The 17,533-nt window shown below is 50.7% G+C and overlaps 1 protein-coding gene across 2 annotated transcripts in view; it reads right to left on the bottom strand.

Annotated features, from left to right (window-relative positions):
- Window positions 1–17,533, bottom strand: part of CDC7 (cell division cycle 7) — a 160,934-nt gene that overhangs the window by 118,455 nt on the left and 24,946 nt on the right. For both annotated transcript variants that reach the window (XM_075321029.1, XM_075321030.1), the window contains exon 4: window positions 4,516–4,609. In XM_075321029.1, the coding sequence (XP_075177144.1) occupies window positions 4,516–4,609 (94 nt within the window). The remainder of the gene's footprint in view (window positions 1–4,515; window positions 4,610–17,533) is intronic.

Raw genomic sequence — 17,533 nt, 5'->3', positions numbered from 1 at the left:
CCATCAGAGCTGGAGCCAGCAATGAGCATGTGCTGCTAGTGCACAATGAAAGGTAATTTTGCTGAAAAAACATAATAGATGTGTTGAGGGGCACATATTAGCAAGATTTATCAGAAAAAAAAAAATCAGTTTTGGTAACTGGACAACTTCTTTAATGGAAGGAAGGAGGTGGGCGGGATGTTTACATCCTGCTCATCTCCGCCCCTCCGCTTCTATTGGCAGCCTGCCGTGTGACGTCGCTGTGACGCTGAACGTCCCGCCCACTCCAGGAAGTGGACGTTCGTCGCCCACATTGAGGTCGTCCGGAAGGTAAGTACGTGTGACGGGGGGGTAAACGAGTTTGTGCGCCATGGGCAACTAATTGCCCGTGACGCAAAAACGATGGGGGCGGGTACGATCGATTGTGCTATCGCACAATCTATCGTCTCGTGTAAAGCAGGCTTTAGATTTTTCGGCCCCAGTGTAACTACACAATTGCAATACTTAACCTCATAACGACGGCCGTACGACTTAAAGCGGCGGCAAAACAGGGTACTTATTCTGTTCCGCCGCTTTAAAGCGGCGGCCCGAAAAAGCCCTGTAGCGCCCCCCAGCGACCGAAAATCTCGGGGGTTTCAGCTACCGGGGGTAGCTGAGACCCCCCAGATTATGAATCGGGGTGTTTTTTTTGGACCCCGATCATGTGATCGCCGGTATACACCGTATACCGACGAACACATGAAAAAAAAAAAAGAAATGGCCGGTAAAACTGATTTCTTTTTCATCTGACATGATCAAACATGTCAGATGAGAAAGAAATCTAAACCCCTAGTGCCCCCAAAGCCCCCGGTACCGGAGAGTCCCCCCACCCCCACCCCTACCCCCACCGGACATCCAAAATGGCGCCGAAGCGCACAGAAAACTGCGCCGCCGCCGGCTCTGCAGTCATTTCCCTCCGATCTGAAATGATCAAACATTTCAGATCGGAGGGAAATGTCCTCCCCCTGACCCCTCCTCCGGTCCACCGGAGATCTCTGGTCCCCGAAGCCCCCTCCGGTCTCCAGAGCCGCCTCCCCCCTCCGGAGCGTGGAAGATGGCGGCGCGCTGCCGCATTCATTCTGCTCTTTCTGCCGCAATTCTCAGATTACTGCACCCACACTGCTCATGGAGAGCTTGCTCTTCCAGAAAATGGGGGATACGTTCCCTGAACGTGCCCTCCATATTCTAGAAGATCCAGAGTCGGCGTGGGACGTCCAAATGGATTACAGCGACCGGAATTTCTTTATTTTCAATAAATTGGGGAAAGAGGAATGTTTCGGGGAGTGTTTTTTCAAATAAATTTTTTTTTTGTCTTTATTTTTTTCTATTACTTACTGGGTTAGTGATGTCGGGTATCTGTTCAGATGCCGTGACATCACTAACCCCAGGGCTTGATGCCAGGTGACATTACAGCTGGTATCAACCCCATATATTACCCCGTCTGCCACCGCACCAGGGCGCGGGATGAGCTGGGGCGAAGCGCCAGGATTGGCGCATCTAATGGATGCGCCACTACTGGGGCGGCTGCGGCCTGCAATTTTTAGGCTGGGAAGAGTCCAATAACCATGGCTCTTCCCACCCTGAGAATACCAGACCCCAGCTGTCCGCTTCACCTTGGCTGGTGATCTAATTTGGGGGGGACCCCACTTTTTTTTTTTTTTTAAAAAACGCCTGGGGAGCCCTCCAAATTGATCACCAGACAAGGTGAAGCTGTCAGCTGTGGTTTGCAGGCTACAGCTGTCTGCTTTACCCTAGCTGGCTATCAAAAATAGGGGGGACCCCACGTCGTTTATTTTAATTATTAATTTTTTGGGGGGCTAAATACAAGGCTAGGCACCCTTTAGTGCCACATGAAAGGCACTAAAGGGCGCCAGCTTAGAATATGCAGGGGGTGGGACGTTATATATGTTTGACATGTATCCATTCATCCATTGTAGCATTTTAGGCTGTGTGCCCATAATCTGGATTTGCAGCGTTTTGGGCGCAGAGTGTGTCCATAGTGTGTCCCTGTGTCCATAGCGCTGCATTGTGCAGTAGAAGCACAGTGGAAGGATTTTTAGAAATCCCTTGCCCAATGTGCTTCTTTTCTCCGCAGCATAAACCGACCTGTGGCGCAGCTTCCCGAGCCTCAGCATGTCAATTTATGCTGCGGAGATGAGTGTTCTCTGCAGGTAGCATAGAGCTCCACAGCGGCCTGAACCCAAAACGTGGGCATGGGCAGCTGCGTTCTCCTGTGGACAACACTCACATCTCTGCAGGAGGCTGACACTGTGTACTAGACGCCGTGTCGCTGGATCATGGCCACATAGCCTAAAAGTGAGACATTTGTTGCTACAGCAACATTTTTGTCAAGTACCTGTGGATTCAAAATGCTTACTATACTCCTGAATAAAATCCAGTTTCCAAAATGGGGTCACTTGTGGGGGGTTTCTAATGTATAGGTACCCAAGGGGCCCTGCAAATGTGACATGGTGCCCGCAATTTATTTCAACTTTTCCAGAATTCAAATGGTGCTCCTTCCATTCCAAGCCCTCCCATTTATCCAAACAGAGGTTTTTGGCCACATGTGGGGTATCCCTGTGCTCATAAGACAATGGATAACAACCTGTGGGGTCCACGTTTTGTTGTTGCCTCTTGAAAAAGTGAGAAATTTGATGCTGAAGCAACATTTTTGTGAAAAAAATGAACATTTTCAATATGGCAACCTAAGCTTATCAAATTCTGTGAAGTATTCGTGGATTCAAACTGCTCACTATACACCTAGATAAAAGCCTTGAGGTGTCTTGTTTCCAGAATGGAGTCCCTTGTGGGGGACAGCCACTGTTTAGGCACCTCAGGGGCTCTCCAAATGCAACCTGGCGCCCGCTATTGATTCCAGCCAATTTTGCAGTCAAATGGCAATCCTTCCCTTCCGAGCCCTGCCATGCGCCCAAACAGTTGATTTCCACCACATATAAGGTATCGCCAAACTCAGGAGAAATTGCACAATAAATGTTATGCTGAATTTTTTCCTTTTACTCTTGTAAAAAAAAAAAGCTACCTGGTTGAAATAACAATTTTGTGGTAAAATTTTTTTTTTTTTTTCATGGCTCAACGTTATAAAATTCTGTGAAGCACCTGGGGGTTCAGAGTACTCACCAAACATCTAGATAAATTCCTTGAGGGGCCTAGTTTCCAAAATGGGGTCACTTGTGCGGGGTTTCTGCTGTTTAGGTACCTTAGGGGTCCTCCAAATGTGACATGGTGCCCGCAATCTTTTTCAGCCAAATTTCCTTTCCAAAATTCAAATATTGCTCCTTTCGTTCCAAGCCCTCCCATTTCTCCAAACAAAGGTTTCAGACCACATGTGAGGTATCACCGCGCTCATAAAAAAGTGGTTAACAAACTTTGAGGTCAAATTTTTGGAATTACCTCTTGAAAAAGTGAGAAAATTGATGCTAAAGCAACATTTTTGAGAAAATTATTAAAATTTTCAATATGACAACGTAACGTTAACAAAATCTGTGAAGTACCTGTGGATCTAAAATGCTCATTATACCCCTAGATAGAAGCCTTGAGGGGTCTAGTTTCTAAAATGGTGTCACTTGTGAGGGGTTTCTTCTGTTTAGGTACCTTAGCGGACCTGTAAATGCAACATGGTGCCCGCAATCTATTTCAGCCAAATTTGCTTTCCAAAATTCAAATATTGCTCCTTCTGTTCCGAGCCCTCCCATTTGTCCAAACAGAGGTTTCTGACCACATGTGGGGTATCGGCGCACTCATAAGAAAGTGGGGAACAAGTTTTGGGGTCCATTTTGTTGTGCTATTTCTTCTAAAAGTGAATAAATTTGGGTTAGAGCAACATTTTTAGGTAAAATTTAATTTTTGCTTTTTTTCATTCCACATTGCTTTTGTTCATGTGAAGCACCTGAAGGGTTAATAAACTTCTTGAATGTGGTTTTGAGTACTTTGGGGGGGTGCAGTTTTTAGAATGGTGTCACTTTTGGATATTTTCTGTCATTTAGGCCTATTGAAGTCACTTCAAATGTGATGTGGTCCCTAAAAAAATGGTTTTGTAAATTTTGATGTAAAAATGAGAAATCGCTGATAAACTTTGAACCCCTCTAACTTCCTAACAAAAAAAAATTTTGTTTCCAAAATTGTGCTGATGTAAAGTAGACAAGTGGGAAATGTTATTTATTAACTGTTTTGTGTCACAGAAATCTCTGGTTTAACGATATAAAAATTCAAAAGTTGAAAATTGCTAAATTTTCAAAATTTTTGCCAATATTCAATTTTTTTCATAAATAAACGCAAAAAATATTGTCCTAAATTTGGTACTAACATGAAGTCCAATATGTGACGAAAAAACAATCTCAGAATCACCGGGATCCGTTGAAGCGTTCCAGAGTTATAACCTCATGAAGTGACACTGGTCAGAATTGCAAAATTTGGTCTGGTCATTAAGGTGAAAATTAGCTCCGTCACTAAAGGGTTAAAGAGGTATATGAATCTTACCACAAAGCAATCATGCTCCAAATAAGGCATCACAATAACCACATGATCGTTTTTCCTAAAGCAGTATTTTACTCCCATAACATTGTCCTCACCCCTAAAGAGAGAAAGTAAAATTAATTAAACCACCACATAAAACCAACATTCCAGTAAAACGGACATCTTATGTTAAATTTAATAAATATGCATATTTAATTAGCAAAATTACAGTTTAACCCCTTCATTGGACATACCGGTACATCCTATAGTGCAGTGTGTTCCCGAAAAATGGACATACTGGTACATAATGGCGATAGGTAGCTGAGCTCCGGTTGTTACAGCCAGGACAGTTGCCCTCGCTGTTAATCCCTCTGAATGCCGGAGTCAAGAGCAAACGCAGCATTTAGAAGCTTGAGAGAAGGAGGAGGCTACCGACCTCTCTCACCTGATCGGGACCCCCGCAAGGCAATCACAGGGGCCCAATGATTGCAATGTCAGCAAGCAATCAAAAAATAACCTCCTGATCTGTCAGCTGCCGTGCCCTGTTAGACCATGCCTGACTTTCAACAGAAGTCCAGAGCAACTCCGCTCATTATAGTGAATGGATCCCTCGGGGATTTCATCTGAATTACTACATTCTGAGATGTCCAAGTAAACCCCAAAGTAAGTGCTGAGCGTAGAACAGGATAAAATGTTATCAAAATGTCCCGTAAAATGTTTCCAATAAAAGTTTCAACTCATTCCAGCAAAAAAAAAAAAAAAAGCCTTCACTCAGAATACTGTATAGGGGTCTTCCACATACTGGGAACCCAAATGGCTCTGGAAAAGTGCCATGGCTGACCCAAAGATAAATCCAGCAACATCTGCACATTCATATGCCGCCATCCTTCTGAGCCCCCCAATCTAGTGTCCACATGTTTCACTTTCCTCTAGTGAGGTGCATGTGTCCAGAAGCCCAAGGTGGGCACAATGTACGAGCACTACAATGGCAGATTTGCAATTTTCACTCTGCAACATCCATTGTTGCTTGTTTCTGGAAACCACTTGGAGGGAAAATAGTCACTACCCCTGTAGATACAGGTACAATATATATCTTTGCACAGTGTAAGCCAGTAGATAGAAAAAAAGTTGTAAAAAAAACAAAAGCAGTCCTCAGTGGTTGATACCTTTTAGGCTGAGGCCTCACGGGGCACTACTGCGATGCTCGCATGAGACTCTGCTCACACTGGCAGCACAGCAGGGTCCGAGTGTCATGTGAGTGTGCCTGAGTATGAGGTCCGACCCTGCGAGCGAACCTCAGCTGCGGGGGGCGGGCAGGTGCTAAAGAGGGGAGGGCCGGCACGGAGGAGGGGAGGGAGGGATTTATCTCCCTCTCTACTCTGTAGCCGGCTATTGCGATTCTCGCTCTGCACGTGCGGTACACCGGAGTACCGTGAGTGCAGTGCAATTTTTCTCTCGCCCCATTCACTTGAATGGGTGCGAGAGAAAAAGAGTCTCGCCTTACAAATCGCAGCATGGTGCAATTGTTTTCTCGGTCCGATTAGGGCTGAGAAAATAATCGCTCATGTACACTGACACACAGGCTAGAATTGGTCCGAGGGGAATGCAATGTTTTATCGCACTCCACTCGCTCAGATTTTCTCGCCGTGTGGCTTAGGCCTTAATGGCTAACCTAAAAGATGGTAATAAATGAAGGGAATTTTGTTACTTACCGTAAATTCCTTTTCTTCTAGCTCCTATTGGGAGACCCAGACGATTGGGTGTATAGCACTGCCTCCGGAGGCCACACAAAGCATTACACTAAAAAGTGTAAGGCCCCTCCCCTTCTGGCTATACACCCCCAGTGGGATCACTGGCTCACCAGTTTTAGTGCAAAAGCAAGAAGGAGGAAAGCCAAGAACTGGTTTAAACAAATTCACTCCGAAGTAACATCGGAGAACTGAAAACCATTCAACATGAACAACATGTGTACCCGAAAAACAACCAAAAATCCCGAAGGACAACAGGGCGGGTGCTGGGTCTCCCAATAGGAGCTAGAAGAAGAAGGGAATTTTGTTTACTTACCGTAAATTCCTTTTCTTCTAGCTCCAATTGGGAGACCCAGACAGTGGGTGTATAGCTACTGCCCTCTGGAGGCCGCACAAAGAACTACACTTAAAAGTGTAAGGCCCCTCCCCTTCTGGCTATACACCCTCCCGTAGGAGTACAGATTCCTCAGTTTTAGTACCAAAGCAAGAAGGAGGAAAGCCAATAACAGTTTCAAAAACAAATTCAATCCGATAACACGATCGGAGAACTTAAGAAACAACATGAACAACATGTGCACCCGAAAAACGAAACCCTAAGAACAAATAGGGCGGGTGCTGGGTCTCCCAATTGGAGCTAGAAGAAAAGGAATTTACGGTAAGTAAACAAAATTCCCTTCTTTTTCGCTCCTAATTGGGAGACCCAGACAGTGGGACGTCCAAAAGCAGTCCCTGGGTGGGTAAAAAGATACCACATGAACGGGCTGTCAGACAGCCTCTTCCTACAGGTGGGCCACCGCCGCCTGAAGGACCTGTCTACCTAGGCTGGCATCTGCCGAAGCGTAGGTATGCACTTGATAGTGTTTGGTAAACGTGTGCAGACTCGACCAGGTAGCCGCTTGGCACACTTGCTGAGCCGTAGCCTGATGCCGCAATGCCCAGGACGCACCCACGGCTCTGGTAGAATGGGCCTTCAGTCCAGATGGAATCGGAAGCCCAGCAGAACGGTATGTGTGAAGAATTGGTTCCTTGATCCACCGCGCCAGGGTGGATTTGGAAGCTTGCGATCCCTTATGCTGACCAGCGACTAGGACAAAGAGCGCATCAGAACGGCGTAGAGCCGCCGTGCGAGAAATGTAAATCCTGAGTGCTCTCACCAGGTCCAACAGATGTAAACCCTTTTCAAATTGGTGAACTGGATGCGGACACAAAGATGGTAAAGTGATATCCTGATTGAGATGAAAGGAAGAAACCACCTTGGGAGAAAACTCTGGAATTGGACGCAGTACTACCTTGTCTTGGTGAAACACCAGGAAGGGAGATTTGCAAGATAACGCCGCTAGCTCGGACACTCTTCGAAGAGACGTGACCGCCACAAGAAAAACTACCTTTTGTGAAAGCCGAGAAAGGGGAACCTCTTTCAAAGGCTCGAAAGGCGGCTTCTGGAGAGCAATGAGAACCTTGTTCAGATCCCAGGGTTCCAATGGCCGTCTGTAAGGAGGAACGATATGACAAACTCCTTGGAGAAACGTGCGTACTTTAGAAAGCTGTGCCAAGCGCTTCTGAAAGAATACGGATAGCGCGGAGACTTGACCCTTAAGCGAGCTAAGCGACAAACCTTTTTCCAACCCAGACTGCAGGAAGGAAAGAAAAATTGGCAATGCAAATGGCCAGGGAGAAAACCCTTGAGCCAAGCACCACGCTAAGAATATCTTCCACGTTCTGTGATAGATCTTAGCAGAGGATGGTTTTCTAGCCTGTCTCATTGTGGCAACAACTTCATGAGATAAACCTGAGGCCGCTAGGATCCAGGACTCAATGGCCACACAGTCAGGTTCAGGGCCGCAGAATTCAGATGGAAAAACGGCCCTTGAGACAGCAAATCTGGACGGTCTGGTAGTGTCCACGGTTGGCCTACCGTGAGATGCCACAGATCCGGGTACCACGACCTTCTTGGCCAATCTGGAGCGACGAGTATGGCTCGATGGCAGTCGGACCTGATTTTCCGGAGAACTCTGGGTAACAATGCTAGAGGTGGGAACACATAGGGGAGTCGGAATTGCGACCAATCCTGAACCAAGGCGTCTGCCGCCAGTGCTCGGTGATCGTGAGACCGTGCCATGAAAACTGGGACCTTGTTGTTGTGCCGTGACGCCATCAGATCGACGTCCGGCGTCCCCCAGCGGCAACAGATCTGCTGAAACACGTCCGGGTGAAGGGACCATTCTCCTGCGTCCATGCCCTGGCGACTGAGAAAGTCTGCTTCCCAGTTTTCCACGCCTGGGATGTGAACTGCGGATATGGTGGACGCTCTGCTTTCCACCCACGTCAAAATCCGTTGGACTTCTTGAAAAGCTTGGCGACTGCGTGTTCCCCCTTGGTGGTTGATGTACGCCACCGCCGTGGAATTGTCCGACTGAATCCGAATCTGCTTGCCTTCCAGCCATTGTTGGAAGGCTCGCAGGGCAAGATAGATTGCTCTGATTTCCAGAACATTGATCTGCAGGGTGGACTCTTCCAGAGTCCACATCCCCTGAGCCCTGTGGTGGAGATACACCGCTCCCCACCCTGATAGGCTCGCATCCGTCGTGACCACTGCCCAGGACGGGGGAAGGAACGACTTTCCCTGTGACAATGAGGTGGGGAGAAGCCACCAACGCAGAGAGTCCTTGGCAGTCTGAGAGAGGGAGACAGTCCTGTCGAGGGACGTCGATTTCCCGTCCCATTGGCGTAGAATGTCCCATTGTAGAGGGCGCAGATGAAACTGCGCGAACGGGACTGCCTCCATTGCTGCTACCATCTTTCCTAGGAAATGCATGAGGCGCCTCAGTGAGTGCGACTGGCTCTGAAGGAGAGATTGCACTCCAGTCCGTAGCGAGCACTGCTTGTCCAGTGGAAGCTTCACTATCGCTGAGAGAGTATGAAACTCCATGCCAAGATAAGTCAGAGATTGGGTCGGGGTTAGATGAGACTTTGGAAAGTTGATAATCCACCCGAAACTCTGGAGAGTGTCTAGTGCCACCTTCAGACTGTGTTGGCATGCCTCTTGAGAGGGTGCCTTTATAAGCAGGTCGTCTAGATACGGGATGACCGAGTGACCCTGCGAGTGCAGAACAGCTACTACTGCTGCCATGACCTTGGTGAAGACCCGGGGGGCTGTTGCCAGACCGAAAGGTAACGCTACGAACTGCAGGTGTTCGTCGTGTATGACGAAGCGTAGGAAACGCTGATGCTCTGGTGCGATCGGCACGTGGAGATACGCATCCTTGATATCTATTGATGCTAGAAAATCTCCTTGAGACATTGAGGCTATGACGGAGCGTAGGGATTCCATCCGGAACCTCCTGACTTCTACGTGTCTGTTGAGCAACTTTAGATCCAGGACGGGCCGATACGATCCGTCCTTTTTTGGGACAACAAACAGATTGGAGTAAAAACCGTGACCTTGTTCCTGAAGAGGGACGGAGGTCACCACTCCTTCCGCCTTTAGAGCGGCCACCGCCTGCAACAGAGCATCGGCTCGGTCTGGTGGTGGAGAAGTTCTGAAGAAACGAGTTGGCGGACGAGAACTGAACTCTATCCTGTACCCGTGAGACAGAATATCCCTCACCCAACGGTCTTTGACGTGTGACAGCCAGATGTCGCCAAAGTGGGAAAGCCTCCCACCGACCGCGGGTGTGGGAATCGGAGACCGCAAGTCAGGAGGACGCCGTCTTGGCAACGGTTCCTCCGGCTGTCCTTTTTGGGCGTGACTGAGACCTCCAAGAATCTGAGCGTCTCTGGTCTTTTTCAGTCTTTTTTGACGAGGCGAATTGGGACCTGCCCGGTCCTCGAAAGGACCGATAACCAGACTGACCCTTCCTCTGTTGGGGTCTGTTTTGTCTGTGTTGCGGTAAGGATGAGTCCTTACCCTTGGAGTGTTTGATGATTTCATCCAAACGCTCTCCAAACAATCGGTCACGAGAAAAAGGCAAATTGGTTAAGCACTTCTTGGAATGAGAATCTGCTTTCCAATGTCTCAACCACAGGGCCCTACGCAAAACAACGGAGTTGGCTGACGCCACTGCCGTGCGGCTTGTAGCGTCAAGAACAGCATTAATCGCGTACGACGCGAATGCCGCCATTTGCGAGGTCAATGGTGCTACCTGCGGGGCAAATGCACGTGTGACGGAGTCAACTCGCGCAAGCCCGGCTGAGATAGCTTGGAGTGCCCATACGGCTGCAAAAGAAGGCGCTAATGACGCTCCAATCGCTTCATAGATGGATTTCAGCCAGAGCTCCATCTGCCTGTCAGTGGCATCTTTAAGTGCCGCTCCATCTTCAACTGCAACCAAGGATCTAGCTGCAAGCCTGGAAATTGGAGGATCCACTTTTGGACACTGGGTCCAACCCTTGACCACCTCAGGGGGAAAAGGATAGCGTGTATCTTTAAGCCGTTTAGGAAAACGCCTTTCAGGATAAGCGTGGGGTTTCTGGATTGCGTCTCTAAAGTCAGCGTGGTCCAGAAAAGTGCTTAAAGTACGCTTAGGGTATCTGAAATGGATTCTCTCGTGCTGCGAAGCTGACTCCTCCACAAGAGGAGCTGGTGGGGAAATATTTAACATCTTATTGATGTTAAATATAAGATCATTAACTATGGCGTCACCATCTGGTGTATCTAGATTGAGAGCGGTCCCAGGATCAGAATCCTGATCAGTTACGTCCGCCTCATCACCCATAGATTCATCTCGCTGGGATCCTGACCATTGAGATGAATGTGAAGGCCCGTCATAGCGAGCCCGCTTAGGCTGCCCGGGGCCATCGTCCGAGTCAGAGTCTTCACCCTGAGGTGTATATGCCCGTCCCGGAGCTTGGAGCTGAGGGGGACCAGGGGGCAATGATTGCACAGTGTCCGTGGCCTGAAGTACAGGCCTAGCTCGCAATGTGTCAAGAATTTGTGACATAGTGAGAGACATTCTGTCAGCAAAAGCTGCAAACTCAGTTCCTGTCACCTGGACAGCATTCACAGGTGGTACACCCTGGGTCACGTCCAGCAGAGGTCCCGACTGTGCAAGCGCCGCAGGGGCCGAGCACTGCACACAATGGGGGTCCGTGGAGCCTGCCGGTAGAAAAGTCCCACATGCGGTGCAGGAAGCATATAATGTCTGTGCCTTGGCACCCTTGCGATTTACGGACGACATGCTGCTGGCTCTCTGCAATGTGAGAGAGTCTATAGCCAAAGGGCGACCAGCGCTATGCAATACAAAGTATTTGTAGAAACAAAATACTAAGAATACTACTGGCACAAGAGGGTGTGAGCCCTGAGGGCTGCTTACCGCCCGCTGAATAGCGGGTAAGAGGCTGCAGAATTCCTTGTCTGGGTCTCCCCGGCTCCCCTCTGCAGCTCAGCGTGTCAGCAGGAATGGCTGCCGGCGTCTGTGGAGAGGGGCGGTCCGTGGGAGTTCCCAAACAAAAGTGCGGGAAACAGTGTCCCCTCTGTGCCGATTGTGAGGGCTGGAGTATGTAAAAACGACTCCAGCCCTCAGCGCTGATGCACTGGCCAGCGTCCCGCCCCTCTCCTGACTGGCAGGTCTGGGGGCGGGAACGAACGGAAGCAGGCCGCAAAAGCCGGGGACTCGAGTTATCAGCGCGGCCGCCGTAAAAGCGCGGGCCGCGCTGAAGTCCCCGGCGCACCACAAGTGCCAGCCGCGCCGCAGTCCCAGCGGCCGGCATGACCGATTCCTAGACGTGGCCAGCGTCCCGCCCCTCTCCTGACTGGCAGGTCCGGGGGCGGGAACGAACGGAAGCAGGCCGCAAAAGCCGGGGACTCGAGTTATCAGCGCGGCCGCCGTAAAAGCGCGGGCCGCGCTGAAGTCCCCGGCGCACCACAAGTGCCAGCCGCGCCGCAGTCCCAGCGGCCGGCGCGACCGATTCCTAGAAGTGTGCCTGCTTCAGCGAAGCTGAATGAGGCCATGGCACAAGCGCCGTAGCGCTGATGTCCCCCGGCGCACTACAACACCCAGCATGCTGCGGTGTGAGCGCCAAATGCACGGGGACACAGAGTACCTTGAGGAAGCAGGGCCATGTCCCTGATGTACTCCGCTCCATCCAGCATCTTCTCCAGGGGCTGTAGATGGAGCACGGTCTCAGTGCCTGGAGACCAGTAAATCCCACTTCACCCAGAGCCCTGTAAAAAGGGATGGGGAAGGAATCAGCATGTGGGCTCCTGCCGCCGTACCCGCAATGGGTACCTCAACCTTACAAACACCTCCGACATACAGTGGGGTGAGAAGGGAGCATGCTGGGAGCCCTGTATGGGCCCTCTTTTCTTCCATCCGACATAGTCAGCAGCTGCTGCTGACTAAAAACAATGGAGCTATGCGTGCGTGTCTGACCTCCTTGCGCACAAAGCTAAAACTGAGGAATCTGTACTCCTACGGGAGGGTGTATAGCCAGAAGGGGAGGGGCCTTACACTTTTAAGTGTAGTTCTTTGTGCGGCCTCCAGAGGGCAGTAGCTATACACCCACTGTCTGGGTCTCCCAATTAGGAGCGAAAAAGAAAAGGAATTTACGGTAAGTAACAAAATTCCCTTCTTCGGCGCTCCATTGGGAGACCCAGACGATTGGGACGTCCAAAAGCTGTCCCTGGGTGGGTAAAGAAATACCTCATGTTAGAGCTGCAAAGACAGCCCTCCCCTACGAGGAGGCAACTGCCGCCTGCAGGACTCTTCTACCTAGGCTGGCGTCCGCCGAAGCATAGGTATGCACCTGATAATGTTTGGTGAAAGTGTGCAGACTCGACCAGGTAGCTGCCTGGCACACCTGTTGAGCCGTAGCCTTGTGTCGTAATGCCCAGGACGCACCCACGGCTCTGGTAGAATGGGCCTTCAGCCCTGATGGAACCGGAAGCCCAGCAGAACGGTAGGCTTCAAGAATTGGTTCTTTGATCCATCGAGCCAGGGTGGCTTTGGAAGCCTGCGACCCTTTGCGCTTACCAGCGACAAGGACAAAGAGTGCATCCGAGCGGCGCAGGGGCGCCGTGCGGGAAATGTAGATTCTGAGTGCTCTCACCAGATCCAACAAATGTAAATCCTTTTCATACCGATGAACTGCATGCGGATAAAAGGAAGGCAAGGAGATATCCTGATTAAGATGAAAAGAGGATACCACCTTAGGGAGAAACTCCTGAATGGGACGCAGCACTACCTTGTCCTGGTGGAACACCAGGAAAGGAGCTTTGGATGACAGCGCTGCTAGTTCAGACACTCTCCGAAGAGACGTGACCGCTACTAGAAAGGCCACTTTCTGTGAGAGTCGAGAAAGTGACACATCCCTCAGAGGCTCGAAGGGCGGCTTCTGGAGAGTAACAAGGACCTTGTTTAGATCCCACGGATCTAACGGCCGCCTGTACGGAGGTACGATATGACAAACCCCCTGCAGGAAGGTGCGCACCTGAGAAAGTCGTGCTAGACGCTTCTGAAAAAACACGGATAGTGCCGAGACTTGCCCTTTAAGGGAGCCGAGCGACAAGCCCTTTTCCAACCCAGATTGTAGGAAGGAAAGAAAGACAGGTAACGCGAATGGCCAGGGAGATACTCCTTGTGCAGAGCACCAGGATAAGAAAATCTTCCACGTTCTGTGGTAGATCTTAGCAGAAGTGGACTTCCTAGCCTGTCTCATGGTGGCAACGACCCCTTGGGATAATCCTGAAGACGCTAGGATCCAGGACTCAATGGCCACACAGTCAGGTTCAGGGCCGCAGAATTCCGATGGAAAAACGGCCCTTGGGACAGTAAGTCTGGACGGTCTGGTAGTGCCCACGGTTGGCCGACCGTGAGATGCCACAGATCCGGGTACCACGACCTCCTCGGCCAGTCTGGGGCGACGAGTATGACGCGGCTGCAATCGGATCTGATCTTGCGTAACACACTGGGCAAGAGTGCCAGAGGTGGAAACACATAAGAGAGCCGGAACTGCGACCAATCTTGCACTAAGGCGTCTGCCGCCAGAGCTCTTTGATCGCGAGACCGTGCTATGAAGGTCGGGACCTTGTTGTTGTGCCGAGACGCCATTAGGTCGACGTCCGGCACCCCCCAGCGGCGGCAGATTTCCTGAAACACGTCCGGGTGAAGGGACCATTCCCCTGCGTCCATGCCCTGGCGACTGAGGAAGTCTGCTTCCCAGTTTTCTACGCCCGGGATGTGAACTGCTGATATGGTGGATGCTCTTTCCTCTACCCACATGAGAATTCGCCTGACTTCCTGGAAGGCTTGCCGACTGCGTGTCCCTCCTTGGTGGTTGATGTATGCCACCGCTGTGGAGTTGTCCGACTGAATTCGGATCTGCTTTCCTTCCAGCCACTGCTGGAAGGCTAATAGGGCAAGATACACTGCCCTGATTTCCAGAACATTGATCTGAAGGGTGGACTCCTGCTGAGTCCACGTCCCTTGAGCCCTGTGGTGGAGAAAAACTGCTCCCCACCCTGACAGACTCGCGTCTGTCGTGACCACTGCCCAGGATGGGGGCAGGAATGATCTTCCCTGCGTTAATGAGGTGGGAAGGAGCCACCATAGCAGAGAATCCTTGGCCGTCTGAGAAAGGGAGACTTTCCTGTCTAGGGAAGTTGTCTTCCCGTCCCACTGGCGGAGAATGTCCCATTGAAGTGGACGCAGATGAAACTGCGCGAACGGGACTGCCTCCATTGCTGCCACCATCTTCCCTAGGAAGTGCATGAGGCGCCTTAAGGGGTGCGACTGACCCTGAAGGAGAGACTGCACCCCTGTCCGTAGAGACCGCTGCTTGTCCGGCGGAAGCTTCACTATCGCTGAGAGAGTATGAAACTCCATGCCAAGATACGTTAGTGATTGAGTCGGTGCCAGGTTTGACTTTGAAAAGATGATGATCCACCCGAAAGTCTGGAGAGTCTCCAGCGCAACATTCAGGCTGTGTTGGCATGCCTCTTGAGAGGGTGCTTTGACAAGTAGATCGTCTAAGTAAGGGATCACCGAATGACCCTGAGAATGCAAGACTGCTACCACTGCCGCCATGACCTTGGTGAAAACCCGTGGGGCTGTCGCCAGACCAAATGGCAGAGCTACGAACTGGAGATGGTCGTCTCCTATCACGAAACGTAGGAAACGTTGGTGCTCTGTAGCAATCGGCACGTGGAGATAAGCATCTTTGATGTCTATTGATGCAAGGAAATCTCCTTGAGACATTGAGGCAATGACAGAGCGGAGGGATTCCATCCGGAACCGCCTGGCGTTCACATGCTTGTTGAGCAGCTTTAGGTCCAGAACAGGACGGAACGAGCCGTCCTTTTTTGGAACCACGAAGAGATTGGAGTAAAAACCTTGCCCTTGTTCCTGCAGAGGAACAGGGATCACCACTCCTTCTGCTTTTAGTGAGCACACCGCCTGCAGAAGGGCATCTGCTCGGTCGGGATGTGGGGAGGTTCTGAAGAACCGAGGCGGAGGACGAGAACTGAATTCTATCCTGTACCCGTGAGACAAAAGGTCTGCTACCCACCGGTCTTTGACCTGTGGCAGCCAAATGTCGCAAAAGCGGGAGAGCCTGCCACCGACCGAGGATGCGGAGGGATGAGGCCGAAAGTCATGAGGCAGCCGCCTTGGAAGCGGTTCCTCCGGTTGCTTTCTTGGGGCGTGACTGAGCCCGCCAGGAATCTGAGCTCCTTTGCTCCTTCTGAGTCCCTTTGGACGAGGAGAAATGGGTCTTGCTGGAGCCTCGAAAGGACCGAAACCTCGACTGCCACTTCCTCTGTTGAGGTTTGCTTGATCTGGGCTGGGGTAAGGAGGAGTCCTTACCCTTGGATTGCTTAATGATTTCAGCCAATTGTTCACCAAACAGTCTATCTACAGATAGCGGCAAGCTGGTTAAACATTTTTTGGAAGCAGAATCCGCTTTCCATTCCTTTAACCACAAGGCTCTGCGCAAGACAACAGAGTTGGCAGACGCAATTGAGGTACGGCTTGTAGAGTCCAGGACAGCGTTGATAGCGTAAGTCGCAAACGCAGACATTTGCGAGGTTAGGGACGCTACTCGCGGCACTGCTGGACGTATGATAGAGTCCACTTGTGCCAGGCCAGCTGAAATAGCTTGGAGTGCCCACACGGCCGCGAATGCTGGAGCAAACGACGCGCCAATAGCTTCATAGACAGACTTTAACCAAAGGTCCATCTGTCTGTCATTGGCATCTTTAAGTGAAGCCCCATCTTCCACTGCAACTATGGATCTAGCTGCAAGCCTGGAGATTGGGGGGTCCACCTTTGGACACTGGGTCCAGCGTTTGACCACGTCAGGGGGAAAGGGATAACGTGTATCCTTAAGACGTTTGGAGAAACGCTTATCTGGGTAGGCATGGTGTTTCTGGACTGATTCTCTGAAGTCAGCGTGGTCCAGAAAAGTACTCAGTTTAGGCTTGGGATACCTGAAATGGAACTTCTCCTGCTCTGCAGCTGCCTCCTCTGCAGAAGGGGCTGGGGGAGAAATATCCAACAGTCTATTGATGGCCGCTATAAGGTCATTTACCATGGCGTCACCATCAGGAGTATCCAGATTGAGAGCGGTTTCAGGATTAGACTCCTGATCACCCTCCTCTGTCTCATCATGTAGAGACTCTTCTCGCTGAGACCCTGATCCGCGTGATGACGTGGGGGGTCCCTCCCAGCGAGCACGCTTAGGCTGCCTGGGACTGTCATCTGAATCAGAGCCGTCAGGCTGAGATGCCTGGGACCCCCTTGAAGCACTGATTAACTCCAACTGAGGGGGACCGGGGAGCATTGCCGCAGCAGTGTCCATGGACTGAGTAACTGGCCTGGCCTGCAAGGTCTCTAGGATTTTTGTCATAGTGACAGACATCCTGTCAGCGAAAACAGCAAACTCTGTCCCCCGTCACCGGGACAGGGTTCACCGGCGACTCTGCCTGGGCCACTACCACCATAGGCTCCGGCTGACGAAGTGGCACAGGGACCGAACATTGCACACAATGGGGGTCATTGTAACCTGCCGGTAGATTAGCCCCACAAGCAGCACAAGCAGCGCTCACAGCCTGTGTCTTGGCACCCTTGCGTTTTGCAGATGACATGTTGTCGTCTCCTCAGAGCAATAGGGGTATACAGCCAAGAAGCGACCTTACAGTGCAATATATATAGATATATCTGGTACAGGAAAAAGTACACCAAATAACACTGTGGCACTAGTGGGGCCAGCACGAATGTGCTGCTTACCGCCCGCTTAACGCGGGTGTGTGGTCGCCAGAAATCCCTTGTCTGGGTCTCCCAGAGCCTGTGTCCGTTCCC

The sequence above is a fragment of the Anomaloglossus baeobatrachus genome, chromosome 8 (assembly GCF_048569485.1).
Source record: "Anomaloglossus baeobatrachus isolate aAnoBae1 chromosome 8, aAnoBae1.hap1, whole genome shotgun sequence".
Classification (NCBI taxonomy): Eukaryota; Metazoa; Chordata; class Amphibia; order Anura; family Aromobatidae; genus Anomaloglossus; species Anomaloglossus baeobatrachus.
The sequence above is the reverse complement of the archived record's forward strand: the minus strand, read 5'-3'. Positions and strand labels throughout refer to the sequence as shown.